General features: G+C 41.9%; 1 protein-coding gene across 1 annotated transcript in view; it reads left to right on the top strand.

Annotated features, from left to right (window-relative positions):
- Positions 1-18731, top strand: part of myo15aa (myosin XVAa) — a 169160-nt gene that overhangs the window by 117361 nt on the left and 33068 nt on the right. Inside the window, 10 exon segments of the mRNA XM_072915931.1 lie at positions 3390-3592; positions 3714-3853; positions 6297-6345; positions 8163-8235; positions 11068-11141; positions 11290-11372; positions 11459-11589; positions 15558-15652; positions 15739-15816; positions 15921-16017. Of these exon segments, the coding sequence (XP_072772032.1) occupies positions 3390-3592; positions 3714-3853; positions 6297-6345; positions 8163-8235; positions 11068-11141; positions 11290-11372; positions 11459-11589; positions 15558-15652; positions 15739-15816; positions 15921-16017 (1023 nt within the window).

The raw sequence follows: 18731 nt of genomic DNA on the forward strand, positions 1-18731 counted from the left end.
ATGTGGTCCTGATGGCTTCATCTGGCTAGGATCTTCAGCTCTCACTGGATCGGTTCGCAGCCGAGTGTGAAGCGACTGGGATGAGAATCAGCACCTCCAAGTCCGAGTCCATGGTTCTCGCCCGGAAAAGGGTGGAGTGCCATCTCCGGGTTGGGGAGGAGATCTTGCCCCAAGTGGAGGAGTTCAAGTACCTCGGAGTCTTGTTCACGAGTGAGGGAAGAGTGGATCGTGAGATCGACAGGCGGATCGGTGCGGCGTCTTCAGTAATGCGGACGCTGTATCGGTCCGTTGTGGTGAAGAAGGAGCTGAGCCGGAAGGCAAAGCTCTCAATTTACCGGTCGATCTACGTTCCCATCCTCACCTATGGTCATGAGCTTTGGGTTATGACCGAAAGGACAAGATCACGGGTACAAGCGGCCGAAATGAGTTTCCTCCGCCGGGTAGCGGGGCTCTCCCTTAGAGATAGGGTGAGAAGCTCTGTCATCCGGGAGGAGCTCAAAGTAAAGCCGCTGCTCCTCCACATCGAGAGGAGCCAGATGAGGTGGTTCGGGCATCTGGTCAGGATGGCACCCGAACGCCTCCCTAGGGAGGTGTTTAGGGCACGTACGACCGGTAGGAGGCCGCGGGGAAGACCCAGGACACGTTGGGAAGACTATGTCTCCCGGCTGGCCTGGGAACGCCTCGGGGTCCCCCGGGAGGAGCTGGATGAAGTGGCTGGGGAGAGGGAAGTCTGGGCTTCCCTGCTTAGGCTGCTGCCCCCGCGACCCGACCTCGGATAAGTGGAAGAAGATGGATGGATGGATGGAATGTAAAAATTTAAGTTATGAATTTTTTAATTGTTATTTTCATGTTTAATAACAAAAAATATTCCTATTAAAATATGATACAAAATTAATTTTAAATCATGTTTAACAATAATAATGCATTTTTTAATTAAGTGTTATTTTTCATGTTTAATAACAAACATTATTCCTCGTAAAATATGATACAAAATTAATTTCAAATCATGTTTAATAATAATAATTGATCATATTGTTATTTAATAATGATAATAGTGCACTTTAGGATGACAGGGGATGCAAAACAATAACAATACTGAAATAAACTGCAACAAAAAGCAGTGCAATACATTTTCATAACTTAGCTAGTTTCTCTTGTTATATTCTTATTTTTATTCTTATCGTTGCTTTTTATTTTTATTCTTACTGTTATATTTTCTATTTTATTTCCATTTATACCCCCAATTATTTACTATTTACTTTTTAAATTCGATCTCAATTCTGTCCTGAGGGAACTCTTCTGAAGGAATCAATAAAGAACTATTTATCTATCCATCCATCTATCTATCTATCTATCTATCTATCTATCTATCTATCTATCTATCTATCTATCTATCTATCTATCTATCTTTACACCATGGCCAAAAATGTAAACATGAAATAAATATATTTTTTCTCAGGAAATTCTAGAAAGAAAAAAAATCTCTTCCAAAATAGGGGTTAAAATATACAATACTGTACATTAAAAAGGTTTTTCCGTAACTAGTATGTTTTTTTTTATATAATAATGATAAACTTCTACTTTTGTCCCATTAGGGTTTATCTTTCCATTTTGCCCTGTCCTTCATACTATACTCTGCATGTAGTAAATGATAAATGATAAATGGGTTGTATTTGTATAGCGCTTTTCTACCTTCAAGGTACTCAAAGCGCTTTGACACTACTTCCACATTTACCCATTCACACACACATTCACACACTGATGGAGGGAGCTGCCATGCAAGGCGCTAACCAGCACCCATCAGGAGCAAGGGTGAAGTGTCTTGCTCAGGACACAACGGACATGACGAGGTTGGTACTAGGTGGGGATTGAACCAGGGACCCTCGGGTCGCGCACGGCCACTCTTCCACTGCGCCACGCCGTCCCTTATATCGAATATCTCTTGGTAGATTTCCGTCAAGGCTGAATTGTCACCAAATGATCATATGGATCTAGAATGTCACTTGGCAGACCTTCACCAAGGGTAAACTGTCACCAAATGACCATATAGATCTAGAATGTCACTTGGCAGACCTTCACCAAGGGTGAACTGTCACCAAATGACCATATAGATCTAGAATGTCACTTGGCAGACCTTCGCCAAGGCTGAACTGTCTCCTTATGACCATATAGATGTAGGATGACTCTTGGTAGACCGCAATCAAGGCTGAACGATCACCAAATGACCATATAGATCTAGGATGTCTATTGGTGGACCTTTGTCATGGCTGAACAGTCACCAAATGACCCTATAGAGCTAGAATGTCTATTGGTAGAGCTTCATCAAGGCTGAACAGTCACCAAATGACCTTACAGATCTAGGCTGTCTTTTGGTAGACCTCTGTCAAGGCTGAACGGTCACCAAATTACCATATAGATGTAGGAGGTCTATTGGTAGACCTCTATCAAGGCTGAACGGTCACCAAATGACCTTGTAGATGTAAGCTGACTATTGGTAGAACTACGTCAAGGCTGAATGGTCAGCAAATGACCTTACAGATCAAAGATGTCTATTAGTAGACATCTGTCAGGGTTGAACGGTCACCAATTAACCTTATAGATATAGGATGTCTATTGATAGACCTCTGTCAAAGCTGAACGGTCACTAAATGACCATATAGATCTAGGATGTGTATTGGTAGACCTCCGTCAAGGCTAAATGGTCACCAAATTACATTATAGATCTAGAATGTCTCTTGGTAGACCTCCTTCACGGCTGACCATATAGTTTTAAGATGTCACTCGGTAAACCTCATCAAGGCTGAACAGTCACCAATGGACTATCTACTATATATCTAGGATGTCAAGGCTGAACTGTTACCAAATGACCATATGGATCTAGAATGTCACTTAGCAGACCTTTGCCGAGATTGAACTGTCACCAAATGACTATATAGATCTAGAATGCTCATTGTTAGATCTCCGCCAAGGCTGTCACTAAATGACCATATACTGTAGATCTACAATGTGTCTTGGTAGACCACCGCCAAGGCTGAACTGTCACCAAACTACCATATAGATCTAGGATGTCTATTAGTAATAATAATCATTAATAAAAGTACTAATAACAATAAACATACAGGGCAGGGCATTATGACTTTTGCTTTTTCCTGTTACTACGATATTGTATTGGAGAAGCAATTTTTTTTTTTATTGTGTAGATGAGTATTTTAAAATTTGTTGTGCCAAGAAAAAGTATATTTTACAGCAAAAGTTAAAAGAATAGCAGATACAATTTGAAATAGGGAAAAGTGACTTAAAAAGTGCTCCACTTAATTGATGGGTTTTTGAAGACTTGATGTAAGTGTGTGTGTGTGTGTGTGTGTGTGTGTGTGTGTGTGTGTGTACAGGCTGGCGGTTTGGGGCTGTGTACGGTACGTCTGCGGTGTTTACCAGTGAATATGTCCGACCTGTGGCCGCTCCTGACTTCCTGCGTTTGCCAACCGAGAGGGCGGAGCCTCGTGACAGGCAGGGACGAGTCGCTGCCTCGGCCGCTGTTGCCGTAGCGATGGGCTCGTCGGTCGCCGCCCAGGAGCTTGACCGCTCCACAGAGGTAGAGACTGGAAAACAATATAATATGACATAGTACTACTGTAGAATTACACCTACTGACCTTATTGTCAGGCACACCTGCACAGAACCTGTATCTCAGACTATTTGATTGATGTTACCAGGTAGTGAAGGACTTGTACGTGGACAGTCCGGGTGAAGAACTGGAGGATCTGTCTCAGTATGGCAGCCAGTATCACATCATTGAGTTTGCCAAGAGATACTTCAGAGAGGCACAGAGGAAGAGGAAGTAATTACAACTCTCGTACAAACTAGGGATGTCCCGATCCAGGTTTTTGCACTTCCGATCCGATACCGATACTGACCGATACCGATACTGACCGATACTGGCCTATCCGAGCATGTATTAAAGTTTAAAGTTATTTAGCCTACTTAGTTGTCAGAATCATGTTGAAAAGGGTTTTAGTACTCTTGATAACAACTAGCCAGCTGAATTAGGGGAGTTTGAATAATACACATGGATTAATATTAAGATTCATTTTCATAAAGTTTAGGTCTCGCAACTACGGTAAACAGCCGCCATCTTTTTTCCCCGTAGAAGAGGAAGCGCTTCTTCTTCTTCTACGCCAAGCAACCGCCAAGGTAAGCACCCGCCCCCATAGAAGAGGAAGCGCTTCTTCTTCTACTGTAAGCAACCACCCGCCCCCGTAGAAGAAGAAGAAGCGCGCGGATATTACGTTTCATTTCCTTTGTGTGTTTACATCTGTAAGGACCACAAAATGGCTCCTACTAAGCGACAGGTTTCCGGTTCATGAAAAGACGCAATCTCTCCATCCGCACACGGACTACTATTTCACAGCAACTGCTTAAAGACTTTCAAGAAAAGCTGGCTACTTTCCGTGCATATTGTAAAAACAAGATAGCTGAAAAAAAGATCCGGCCAGAGAACATTATCAACATGGACGAGGTTCCACTGACTTTTGATATTCCTGTGAACCGCACTGTGGATACAACGGGAGCACGTACGGTGAATATTCGCACCACAGGGAATGAGAAGTCGTCCTTCACTGTGGTTCTAGCTTGCCATGCTAATGGCCAGAAACGTCCACCCATGGTGATATTCAAAAGGAAGACCTTGCCAAAAGAGACCTTTCCAGCCGGCGTCATCATAAAAGCTAACTCGAAGGGATGGATGGATGAAGAAAAGATGAGCGAGTGATTAAGGGAAGTTTACGCGAAGAGGCCGGGTGGCTTTTTTCACGCAGCTCCGTCCATGTTGATATACGACTCCATGCGCGCCCACATCACGCTGGTTTTTAATATATTATTAAAGTTTGACTGACCTATCTGACTGTTTTTTTGACATTCCCTTTAGCGCAGTTAGATGCGGCTTATAACACGGGGCGGCTTATAGGTGGACAAAGTTTTGAAATATGCCGTTCATTGAAGGCGCGGCTTATAACCCAGGGCGGCTTATGGTGCGGAAAATACGGTAGGTTGCACAGTGAAGTACATATTCCGTACCATTGACCACTAAATGGTAACACCCCAATAAGTTTTTCACACTTGTTTAAGTCGGGGTCCACTTAAATTGATTCATGATACAGATATATACTATCAGATATATACTATCATCATAATACAGTCATCACACAAGATAATCACATTGAATTATTTACATTATTTATAATCCAGGGTGTGGAGGGTAAGTGTCAAAAAGACAGCCAAAAGAGTTTGATATGAGAATAAATCTAAAGTTAAAATATAGGGTAGAAATGCACCCATTTGCAGGAAATGTAGTCTTGATTTTCAAAATGTTCTTTCAAGGCTTAATGTATACATTAAAACATTCTTCTTCATACTGCATTAATATATGCTACTTTTAAACTTTCATGCAGAGAAGGAAATCACAACTAAAAAAATCACTAATTTTTTCATACAGTGTTGATGTGGAAATGTTTGACTCGGCATTTTGATGGTGTGGACGTGTGGCACCGAATGGAGATAAGCGTCTCGACAGACGTCACAATATTTGAACAATGATGACGAAAACTGTTTTCTCTGTCGTGTCCGTGTGTCGAAAATTGTTATGCGCTTATTTTCTTATTTGATTTTGTGCGTGGCATAGATTTGCCGTGCGCAGAGGACGCTTAAACAGTGCGCAATTGCACAGGCGAGCACCTTAGAGGGAGCGTTGCTCGCAAGGCTGCGCAGCTAACGTTAGCCATGCTGCTACCTCTCTGCTCGGGGAGGACGTATACGTATGTGACGTATGACGTGACAGTATGTGACGTATGACGTGACAGTATGTGACGTACGACGTGACAGTATGTGACGTATGACGTGACAGTATGTGACGTGTGTAAGAAGGTGCGCTTGCTGTCTGTGAGAGGGAGACACAGGAAAGAGTGAGAAGAGCCTGTCGTGTAATGCCAGCAGCTAAAAGCAACTGCGTGAGAATTGTGGATGTGTTGAAGGTGTGCTGGAAAATGCGGAACGGAAATTACGGAGCAGCAGAAAAGTGGAATGTATTATTTAAATCGGTGCGTTGGAAAACATGGACCGGAGTTTTTTTTTAAACTGGATCTGGATCGGCATTTTCCCATGCCTTGCCGATACGCAATTTTTGGCAAATATCGGCAGCCGATCCGATCCAAATATCGGATCGGGACATCCCTAGTACAAACCAAAACAAATACTTGCACTTACACAAGTTCACACCTGCTTGTATTTCATCCTAAAACCAGGAATGGGAGAGAGTGTAGGGAACCTGCTGATATGATCCAATTCTCCAAGGTAGGACTGTGGTTTGGATAAATAAGTGTGCTCACTGATATCATTCAATTGATACCACCAAGGACATACAGTCATGGTCCAAAGTTTACATACACTTGTAAAGAACATCATGTCATGGCTGTCTGGAGTTTCCAATCATTTCTACAACTCTTATTTTTTGTGATGAAGTGATTGGAGCACATACTTGTTGGTCACAAAAAACATTCATGAAGTTTGCTTCTTTTATGAATTTATTATGGCTCTACTGAAAATGTGAGGGTCAAAAGTATACATACAGCAATGTTAATATTTGCTTACATGTCCCTTGGCAAGTTTACCCGCAATAAGGCGCTTTTGGTAGCCATCCACAAGCTTCTGCTTGAATTTTTGACCACTAAATTGGTGCAGTTCAGCTAAATGTGTTGTTTTTCTGACATGGACTTGTTTCTTCAGCATTGTCCACACGTTTAAGTCAGGACTTTGGGAAAGCCATTCTAAAACCTTCATTCTAGCCTGATTTAGCCATTCCTTTACCACTTTTGAGGTGTGTTTGGGGTCATTGTCCTGTTGGAACACCCAACTGCGCCCAAGACCCAACCTCCGGGCTGATGATTTTAGCTTGTCCTGAAGAATTTGGAGGTAATCCTCCTTTTTCATTGTCCCATTCACTCTCTGTAAAGCAGCTGTCATGACTAGGACTATGGCTTGGTTTGTTCTCCCGAGGTGCAAGTGAATTGGACTGGTCAAGGCTTGAAGGTGGGTACATGATTTATTTAAACTATCAAAAAAGGAATAAACGAAAAGCGCGCACAGGGGCGGAGGTACAAAACTTGACTAATGAAAACAAAAGACTTGCACGGGGGCAAAAAACTATGAACAACTAAACAAAACGCTAACTGTGGCTTAATAAACAAAACTTACTTGGCATGGAACCGGCATGAAAAAAGAGTAGCAAGGGTCATCAGGGTGTGGAGAGTGTGCAGGAGCATAAATGCGGGGATGTCGTCAGGACGAACAACAGAAAATGAATGAACTTAAATACTATGGACATGATTAGTGAAAGCAGGTGCGTGACAGGTGAAAACTAATGGTTGCTATGGTGACAAACAAGAGTGCACAATGAGTCCAAACGTGGAACAGGTGAAACGAATGGGTAATCATGCAAACAAGACAAGGGAGTGAAAAGCCAGAAACTAAACAAAACATGATTACACAGACATGACAGCAGCAGTTCCATTGGCAGCAAAACAGGCCCAGAGCATAATACTACCACCACCATGCTTGACGGTAGGAATGGTGTTCCTGGGATTAAAGGCCTCACCTTTTCTCCTCCAAACATATTGCTGGGTATTGTGGCCAAACAGCTCATTTTTTTGTTTCATCTAACATCACATGGACAAAGATAAGACCTTCTGAAGGAAAGTTCTGTGGTCCGTCCTGACTTAAACGTGTGGACAATGCTGAAGAAACAAGTCCATGTCAGAAAACCAACAAATTTAGCTGAACTGCACCAATTTTGTCAAGAGGAGTGGTCAAAAATTGCAGTATTATTGCAGGTAAACTTGCCAAGGGACATGTAAGCAAATACTAACATTGCTGTATGTATACTTTTGACCCTCACATCATAATAAATTCATAAAAGAAGCAAACTTCATGAATGTTTTTTCTGACCAACAAGTATGTGCTCCAATCACTACATCACAAAAAAATAAGAGTTGTAGAAATGATTGGAAACTCAAGACAGCCATGACATGATGTTCTTTACAAGTGTATGTACACTTTTGACCATGACTGTATGTGCAATTTAAAAGGAATTGCCCTTCTTCCTGTCTTCCCAGTCTCCACTGCAAGAGTCTCTGATCGAGTTCTCAGACAGTGGAATGAATAGAGTGGCTGCTGACATCTCATCAGGTGAGACTATCAACTAGTACATGGCGTATAAGAAGTGGTTAATAGAGTGTGCAAAATATAACATTGGGAGTACTATTAGTGAGCATGTTGCGGTTGATCTACCAAGACTGTGTTTACAATTGACAACAAGTGCAAAAGTGGTGCAGGCCGCTGTATTTAATGAAGGATTTTGCGTGTAATACGCAGCTTTCAGCACAGATGCTTTCAGCATTCATGCTCATACTTGCGGTGTTTTGCTATGTATTAAAACATGCAGCATACAACTATACATGTACAACTTTTTCTGGGCATTGTAGAAGCTGTACTGCAGTTCCATCTTCAACAGAACCCACTATTCTGCGCTCTATGAAGCGCTGGCACTAACCTCGAGCGTGCGCTGGAATGTTCCAGACGCAAGAAAATGCATATTGCAAGAAAGATATAGAAGACATGTTAGTTTATATATATATATATATATATATATATATATATATATATATATATATATATATATATATATATATATATATATATATATATATATAGCGGCGATGACCAAGAAGAACGCGGAGTTGGAATATAATTACAACATTTTATGTACATATTTATATACAGATTTGAACAATTAGTGATTCACTGAAATATATTTATTAATTGTGGTTCTTACAAAAAATATATCTTATAAAATATAAAAGCTAAAATGTCTCTTAAAGCTCTGCCCCTTTAATTAGTGAATACTAAATAATTTAACTTTAGCCTACTACTACAACCATATTATTTACCAGCAACATGAAGTGAAACAGAGGCAGAGGTGTCCTGCCACAGTCAGTCAACCTCCTCCTCCTCCTCCTGCTGCTGCTGAACAGGTCGCACCTGTGTTCCGGACTGTAGGCCTACCTCCTCTCCAAGTCGAGCCCTTTTCGGCCGTTGAAAATATTTTTCTATACTCATCTGTGTGAAGGAGTGAACATCCAACATTAGAATTTATTACTAACGAGCAGAAGCGCTCTATGTACAGTGCCGTCTAACCTTAAGCGGCAGCAGCTCAACACATGCAGGGTTCAACGTTAAGGTTTTTTTCTACTTGCCTGACTTCTCAAATCTACTTGCCCCAATATTTTTACTTGTCCTGCCTAGGTTTTTTTCTGGCTGTGTAGTGCTCATGGCTTATATCTTACTAAAATCCTTCCCGTTGACTATTTACAACACTACACAGTATTTATTATTATTATTATCTATAATTACATTTAAATGGCATTGCATACATGTAAAATTAAATGCTATTTCACATTATTTGACCAGTAGCAGTTACACTCATCTGAACAGGTCAGCCACCTGTTTAAAGCCCGATCACAGTTGAAATCTTGAAATGAAGGGCCTTTAATGGCCAAAACATTAACCTGGACAACATTTTAACAGCTGGTTGGCTCAGATTTTATTCTTTTCATTGCATTCACATGCTGCAGTGGACAGTGGACATTTTAGCTTCAGTCCATGTGTGTTTATTGACAACAGGGTTATAACCTGGACACGTTAGCTCGTCGGTATTGTAACACGTGACTGTTACTACGTGCGTCTGCCCCGGCCCACGAGTCAAACAGCGGCGGTGTTAATGAAGCAGCGTCAGGCTGCTCACCGTCAGTGAAACGCTCGGTGAAATCACGGATTAACGTTAAATATATGACGAGCCGCGAGCGATGCAGCTATAACCTATCTACCTATAACACCTGTAAAAATGAAGCAATGCTACCACGCTAGCAAGCGTTAGCTAGCCGGCTATGAGCCACCAAGCTGCTAACTGTCGCCAAAAGGCACCATTTAAGTTTTTTCCCCCATGGCATCCTGGATCAAGGCTTTCAGCAGCTTTTGGACGTTTGAGGTAGAAACCATCATTATGAAAAGTAGCCGGCGAGTATTTTGATTCCGTCCGTCCGTCCGTCCGTCCGTCCCTCTTCTTCTTCTTCTTCTGGCCCACCAGGTGAATTAAGTGCTATTGGCGGAGTTACAATGCATAGTAGGCTACCACCACCTACTGCACCGGAGGTGTAACTACAAGCAACATTCACAGACAGAGTCCCATTGCTTTTATGAGCGGTCGAGCGAGTCAAAAGCCGAAAAATCCATTTGTGGCGGACGTAATTCTTTCGTGGCGGGCCGCCACAAATAAATGAATGTGTGGGAAACACTGACATATATATGTGTATATACACACACATATATACACATAGATATATATATATATATATATATATATATATATATATATATATATATACACACATATATTCATATATATACATATATATATATGTGTATATATATATATATGTGTATATATATATATATATGTGTATATTTATATATGTGTATATGTATATATATATATATATATATATATACATGTGTGTATATATATATATATATATATATATATGTGTATATATATAAATATATATATATACAGTGTATATATATATATATATATATATATATATATATATATATATATATATATATATATATATATGACTTATGGGCAATGGGCTGATTTGGAGACAGCAGAAAAACGGTATATTATTAACATGACTTCTATATTTAAAAAAATATATATATCATTTAAGAGAAGCAATCCTTGCACTCTCTATTCGACTCATTTAAAAGATGCTATCCTCTGAGCATGAGCTTAGTAGATCAGTTTTGTTTGCACGTGTTTTAATACACACAAACCTTTAGTAGATCATAATGTTTCTTCAACCATGCGTACATATGGAACTTGCTTAAAATTGTCCAAAAATGTCAGATATGCTGAATCAACATGAAAAGGAACTAATATTGACTTCTTTTTCCTGACAGCCATCATGAAGTTCATGGGAGACCTGCCATTGAAAGGTCAGACTGAACAGGACCTGATCACTGTCATCCTCAAAGTACGTACACACAAACACAAAAATCTCCATCGTCTACCGCTTGTCCATCTTGGGGGTTTGTGAGGGGGCTGGAGCCTATCCCAGCTGCACTCGTGGACATTTTCCTGTCACCTTGTCTAATATGGTGTCTCACGTGTGGTCACTGCAGTTGAGTGCTGATCATGGCCTGATGAAGGATGAAACTTACTGCCAAGTGATGAAGCAAGTCACCGCCAACAACAGCAGCAAAACGTAATCATGACACATCTAATGATAGCAAGTGTGTCGTCATGAATGTGCAAAGTTGTGTTATTGCGTGGTTGTGTTGAATTGTGTAGAGAAAGCTGCCAGAGAGGATGGAGGCTCATGTACATCCTGACTGCTTTCCATCGCTCTTCACATGTGATGAAGCCATTCCTCTTCAGCTTTCTACATGATGCCTCAGTTGGCATTGGCCTGCAGTACCAAGGTATCACACTCAATTCATTGTTGTCCTTCAATTCTACACACAATACCGTATGTCACGTCGGGGTCGCATGATTTTGCGATGGTCGTTTCTTCAAGACGCAAAAAGACGTCCGGAAGCAGTGTGCAGGTAAGAAGGATGACGTATTCAACTCACAAGGCAAAAGATACGAAAAAAGGAACACGTGCGGATGGCACGGGAAGGTAGAGCAGAGCTGAGCAAAAGACTACCAAACGGAGTAAGAAACTAGTCATTCTAAACTCTTAAGAACATAAATGCCCACCTAAATGTTGCGTGTTGCGAACAAGACTGCCAGGCAGGCAAGGCAAGGCAACTTTATTTATATAGCACGTTTACAACCATTTTTAAATTGGACCAAAGTGCTTTACAGGTTAAAAGGCATAGAGCAAAACAAAAACAAACAAAGAACATAAACAATGAATGAGCTAAACAAGATAGTGCAAAAGCAATACGCTAAAAGGGTTCGAATAAAAAGTAAAATTGCAAGATAAAAATAAAAGTGCGACAAATTGGAAGAAAAAAAAAAGGCAAGAGTATGGTGCGAGGCAGGAATAACTAGCTCTCTAATTAGTGACCAGGAGCAGGTGAGCGTCACGACCACTAATCAGAGGCAGGTGACAATAATCAGCACCCATGGCAACTAATATCTAACTAAACAAAACATGACCAAGGTTGCAAATTTATTTAAAAAAATAAATAAAAATAGAAAGTCACATGCACACAAGTATTCACTGCATTTGCTCAATACTTAATTGATAGATAGATAGATAGATATCAGTGACGTGCGGTGAGGTTGATGGCTGGTGAGGCACTGACTTCATCACAGTCAGATTTACAAACATATGAACCCTAAAGAGTATCTTATTCACCATTTGATTGGCAGCAGTTAACGGGTTATGTTTAAAAGCTCATACCAGCATTCTTCCCTGCTTGGCACTCAGCATCAAGGCTTGCAATTGGGGGTTAAATCACCAAAAATTATTACCGGGCGCGGCGCCGCTGCTGCCCACTGCTCCCCTCACCTCCCAGGGGGTGAACAAGGGGATGGGTCAAATGCAGACGACAAATTTCATTACACCTAGTGTGTGTGTGACAATCATTGCTACTTTAACTTAACTTTAACTTTACACATACAAACTGTAGCACACAAAAAAGCACATTTAATAAAAAAAACGTTATTATGGTCTTACCTTTACTTAGAAATGAAGTCCATGCGCCGCAACTAAAGCCCTCACTTAAACTTTCCACGTGCAAGATTGAATCTATTTAAAAAAGTGTAACCGAGGGTTTATAAATGTCGCCTATACTGTATGAAACTACAAAATAACAAACACGGAGGCTCCAGTTTACACGAGGACCACTTTATTTACCTTCTTTGAAAAACCTCCGCTCCACTCCGTGTCATCACTTCCGCTCTTAGCGCCTTCAAAATAAGAGCTCAAGGCATATACTGTATAACAGCGCATAACAGGAACTTAACATCACAAAGAGGAAAGCCCATGAAAATAGGTTACAAAAGTTATTTAATAAGAAGCCAAAAAGTGCAAAAACAATAATGTTCGTGTTGGAGGAGTTGTGAATGACTGCACTTTTTGGCTTCTTATGAAATAACTTTTTTAAATAGATTCAATCTTGCACGTGGAAAGTTTAAGTGTGGGCTTTAGTTGATATAACAATTCTACGGCGGGGGTGCAGGAGGCGAGCCTCAGCCAGTGCGTCTTTTGCAGCCGTTTTATGATCGCTCAGCACAAGAAATACTTTACACACATACAGTTGTTGACAAAATACACTGTACATTATATACCTCAGCTAACTAAACTATGGAAATGTATAATATAATTCATATAGCAATACAGTCTCACTGCACAGCAGGCCAGCAGTTAGCCGAGTCCGGAATCCATGTTGAGGCACTGAGTGACGTGCCTCAACTGGCTGCTGTTCACCGCACCGTCTCTTCTCAGTATTTGAACGGCAAATGTGAAAATTCAGCGATTTTGAATAAAAATAATCTAAAACTGGTGAAGTTAAATGGAAAATAACTTTATAGTATAATCACTGGATACATATAACAATTTAATTTTTTTTTTTTCTTTTTACATTTTTTTTTCTTTCCATGATGGCAGGTGAGGCCCCGCCTCACCTGCCTCTAGTGACTGCACGTCACTGATAGATAGTACTTTATTGATTCCTTCAGGAGAGTTCCCTCAGGAACATTTTAATTCCAGCAGCAGCGTAAAGAATTGAGATATAATTTAAAAAGTAAATAATAAATAAATAATGGGGATATATGTTATTGTTTTGTACTGCCAAAGGTGCATCAACCAAATGTTGTGCGAAAGCTGTATAATACTTACGTATGTATATGTATTGTTTTTATTTTTCTATTTTTAATAGGAAGGAACAGTGTGGTTTTCGTCCTGGTCGTGGAACTGTGGACCAGCTCTATACTCTCGGCAGGGTCCTTGAGGGTGCATGGGAGTTTGCCCAACCAGTCTACATGTGCTTTGTGGACTTGGAGAAGGCATTCGACCGTGTCCCTCGGGAAGTCCTGTGGGGAGTGCTCAGAGAGTATGGGGTATCGGACTGTCTGATTGTGGCGGTCCGCTCCCTGTATGATCAGTGCCAGAGCTTGGTCCGCATTGCCGGCAGTAAGTCGGACACGTTTCCAGTGAGGGTTGGACTCCGCCAAGGCTGCCCTTTGTCACCGATTCTGTTCATAACTTTTATGGACAGAATTTCTAGGCGCAGTCAAGGCGTTGAGGGTATCTGGTTTGGTGGCTGCAGGATTAGGTCTCTGCTTTTTGCAGATGATGTGGTCCTGATGGCTTCATCTGGCCAGGATCTTCAGCTCTCACTGGATCGGTTCGCAGCTGAGTGTGAAGCGACTGGGATGAGAATCAGCACCTCCAAGTCCGAGTCCATGGTTCTCGCCCGGAAAAGGGTGGAGTGCCATCTCCGGGTTGGGGAGGAGATCTTGCCCCAAGTGGAGGAGTTCAAGTACCTCGGAGTCTTGTTCACGAGTGAGGGAAGAGTGGATCGTGAGATCGACAGGCGGATCGGTGCGGCGTCTTCAGTAATGCGGACGCTGTATCGATCCGTTGTGGTGAAGAAGGAGCTGAGCCGGAAGGCAAAGCTCTCAATTTACCGGTCGATCTACGTTCCCATCCTCACCTATGGTCATGAGCTTTGGGTTATGACCGAAAGGACAAGATCACGGGTACAAGCGGCCGAAATGAGTTTCCTCCGCCGAGTGGCGGGGCTCTCCCTTAGAGATAGGGTGAGAAGCTCTGCCATCCGGGGGGAACTCAAAGTAAAGCCGCTGCTCCTCCACATGGAGAGGAGCCAGATGAGGTGGTTCGGGCATCTGGTCAGGATGCCACCCGAACGCCTCCCTAGGGAGGTGTTTAGGGCACGTCCGACCGGTAGGAGGCCGCGGGGAAGACCCAGGACACGTTGGGAAGACTATGTCTCCCGGCTGGCCTGGGAACGCCTCGGGGTCCCACAGGAAGAGCTGGACGAAGTGGCTGGGGAGAGGGAAGTCTGGGCTTCCCTGCTTAGGCTGCTGCCCCCGCGACCCGACCTCGGATAAGCGGAAGAAGATGGATGGATGGATGGATATTTTTAATAGATTTTCAAAACTAGAAAAACAACTTTTCACCTTGTCATTATGGGCCATTGTCTGTAGAATATTAAGGACAAAAATTAATTCATTCTATTTTGGAGTAAGGCTGTAAATGTGAAGCGCTGTGAATACTTTCCAGACGAACTTTATTTATTCACCCTTCATTATGCCATATCCAAGCATCCTTCCAGTCATTCACCATCAATCCAACAATGACCACACCTATTCTTCATCCATCCCAAACCCGACCATCAATGGATGTATCCAACAACAATCACCTAACCTGTCATGCGTCCATCCAGTGATTGTCAGTCTTCTCCATCGGCAGGTATCGCCAAGGCATGTGAGCAGAATCTGAGGAAAACATTTCAATATGGAGGACGTGTACGGTATCCCAACACCATGGAACTGAAAGCCATGATGGTCAGTCTCCTTTGCGGTTATTCTTTACTATTGTTGTACACTCCAAACTACACGTGGGAGCTTTCTGATTGCTTGTGTACGCACAGGCTGGGCGGAGCTCTAAAAGACAGCTCTTCCTGTTGCCAGGCGGCATAGAAAGGCACTTGAAAATCAAGACATGCTCTGTAAGCTCACTCACAAAATGAAATGCAAATGAACCATCTTGGACAGTTTTAGGTCCGCACTGAGGAAAACATTCATTCAGACCATATTTATTTCTGCACTTTAGGTCGCTTTGGATGCTATTGAGGAGCTCTGCTATGAAATGGATCTACACAGAGTGGAAGCCTTGGATGAATATGCCATATTTTTGGTCACACACAAAGGTACTCAGGTTTTACTCTTTAAGTTCTGAAAGGATGTTGTGTTCCATGGCACAGGGGCTGGGTCAAGTAGAACAGTGGTCCGGGGACCGGTACCAGTCCGTGACGCATTTGCGACCGGGCCGCAGAGAAACATTAAATAATTTATAAAGGACTGCATTTTCTCCCACTTAACTTTGGCCTGTCCCACTAGACCAGGGGTGTCAAACTTGTTTTCATTGAGGGCCACATCCGCAGTCATGGCTGCCATTAGAGGGCCGCTTGTAACAATAAATAAGTAATGAATTTGCCAATGAACTAAATATATATATTTTTTAATTTCTAACGTAAAGAATAAAAAAAATCTGCAAATTTTACCACTGTTTTTTACAGAAAAAAAGTTGCCAGACTTTTACTGTAAAATATATAGTGTTTTGTTAATTAGGGCCCGCATGGCCCATTGTATTTGTAAGGTTTTATTATTCTTTATTCTTTATTCTTCCGCCGCCACTTTAAACTGTAATTTGACCCACTTAACATGCTTCAAAACTCACCATATTTGACCCACACATCAGGACCTGCGAAAATTGCCTTTTTTTAAAAAAAAACCGAACCCCAAAACTCAAAAGTGCGCTCTAGCGCCCCCTAGGGAAAAAAAAAACTAGACTGCCTGTAACTCCCACTAGGAAGGTCGGAGAGACATGAAACAAAAACCTCTATGTAGGTCTGGCTCAGACCTAGCTTTCATAATAGTACATTCTCGGGCTAAAGTTGGCAATTCCCCCTTCAAGACAAAAGAGTACTAAAAACGGTCACTTTTGCCTCTTTGAGCTGTAATTTGACCCCCTTAACATGCTTCAAAACTCACCAAACTGAACACACACATCAGGACTGGCAAAAATTGTGATCTAATAAAAAAACCTAACCCCAAATCTCAAAATTGTGCTCTAGCGCAATTTTTTAATAAAACGCACAAAAACTGCTCCTCGGATGAAAAAACTGACAAAACTGCCTGTAACTCCCACTAGGAAGGTCGGAGAGACATGAAACAAAAACCTATATGTAGGTCTCACTTAGGCCTACATTTCATAAATTGACAACCCCCAGCAAAAATCAACAGGAAGTTTGCTATTCCCCCTTCAAAACAAAATGTTTGTAAAAAACAGTCACCTTTCTTCAAAATCTATCTCCTCTGAGCGCGTTTGTCGTTTCGGCTTCAAACTAACACAGGAGAGAGATCAAACCCTTGTGTATAAAATAACAGAACAGCGTTTTAATACCTGCTCCGGTTTTGATTTTATGACCCTTCAAAGACCAGCTGCGCTGATGCTGCTGCGCTGCTGTTTTTTTAAGATGGCTGCTTAAAAGCAGGAAGCACCAGCATGCCCACACAATGCAGACAAGGTAGGTACACTAGACAAAAGTATTGGGACACTTATGACTACCACCGGACAAAAGTATTGGGACACTTAGGCCGAAAACTGGACAAAAGTATTGGGACACTTAGGCCGAAAACTGGACAAAAGTATTGGGACACTTGGGACTACAACATGACAAAAGTATTGGGACACTTAGGACTACAACTTGCCAAAAGTATTGGGACACTTGGGACTAAAACTGGACAAAAGTATTGGGACACTTAGGACTAGCACCTGCCAAATACGCGCGCCCGACCAACGCTGCTTGCAGCTTTAATTATTCTTTATTCTTTATTCTTCCGCCGCCACTTTAAACTGTAATTTGACCCACTTAACATGCTTCAAAACTCACCATATTTGACCCACACATCAGGACCTGCGAAAATTGCCTTTTTTTTAAAAAAACCGAACCCCAAAACTCAAAAGTGCGCTCTAGCGCCCCCTAGGAAAAAAAAAAACTAGACTGCTTGTAACTCCCACTAGGAAGGTCAGAGAGACATGAAACAAAAACCTCTATGTAGGTCTGGCTCACACCTAGCTTTCATAATAGTACATTCTCGGGCTAAAGTTGGCAATTCTCCCTTCAAGACAAAAGAGTACTAAAAACGGTCACTCTTGTTAAAGTTAAAGTTAAAGTACCAATGATTGTCACACACACACTAGGTGTGGCGAGATTATTCTCTGCATTTGACCCATCACCCTTGATCACCCCCTGGGAGGTGAGGGGAGCAGTGGGCAGCAGCGGTGGCCGCGCCCGGGAATCATTTTGGTGATTTAACCCCCAATTCCAACCCTTGATGCTGAGTGCCAAGCAGGGAGGTAATGGGTCCCATTTTTATAGTCTTTGGTATGACTCGGCCGGGGTTTCACAACCTACCGAACTCACAACCTACCGATCTCAGGGCGGACACTCTAACCACTAGGCCACTAGGCCTCTTTGAGCTGTAATTTGACCCCCTTAACATGCTTCAAAACTCACCAAACTGAACACACACATCAGGACTGGCAAAAATTGTGATCTAATAAAAAAACCTAACCCCAAATTAAAAAATTGCGCTCTAGAGCAATTTTTGAATAAAACGGAGAAAAAACTGCTCCTCGGAAGAAAAAAATGACAAAACTGCCTGTAACTCCCACTGGGAAGGTCGGAGAGACATGAAACAAAAACCTCTTCGTAGGTCTCACATAGACCTACATTTCATAGATTGACAACCCTCAGCAAAAATCAACAGGAAATTTGCAATTTCCCCTTCAAAACAAATTTTTTTTATAAACCGGTCACTTCTCTTCAAACATTATCTCTGAGCGCGTTTGTCGTTT

This window comes from Nerophis lumbriciformis, linkage group LG24 (genome assembly GCF_033978685.3).
Source record: "Nerophis lumbriciformis linkage group LG24, RoL_Nlum_v2.1, whole genome shotgun sequence".
Taxonomy (NCBI): domain Eukaryota; kingdom Metazoa; phylum Chordata; class Actinopteri; order Syngnathiformes; family Syngnathidae; genus Nerophis; species Nerophis lumbriciformis.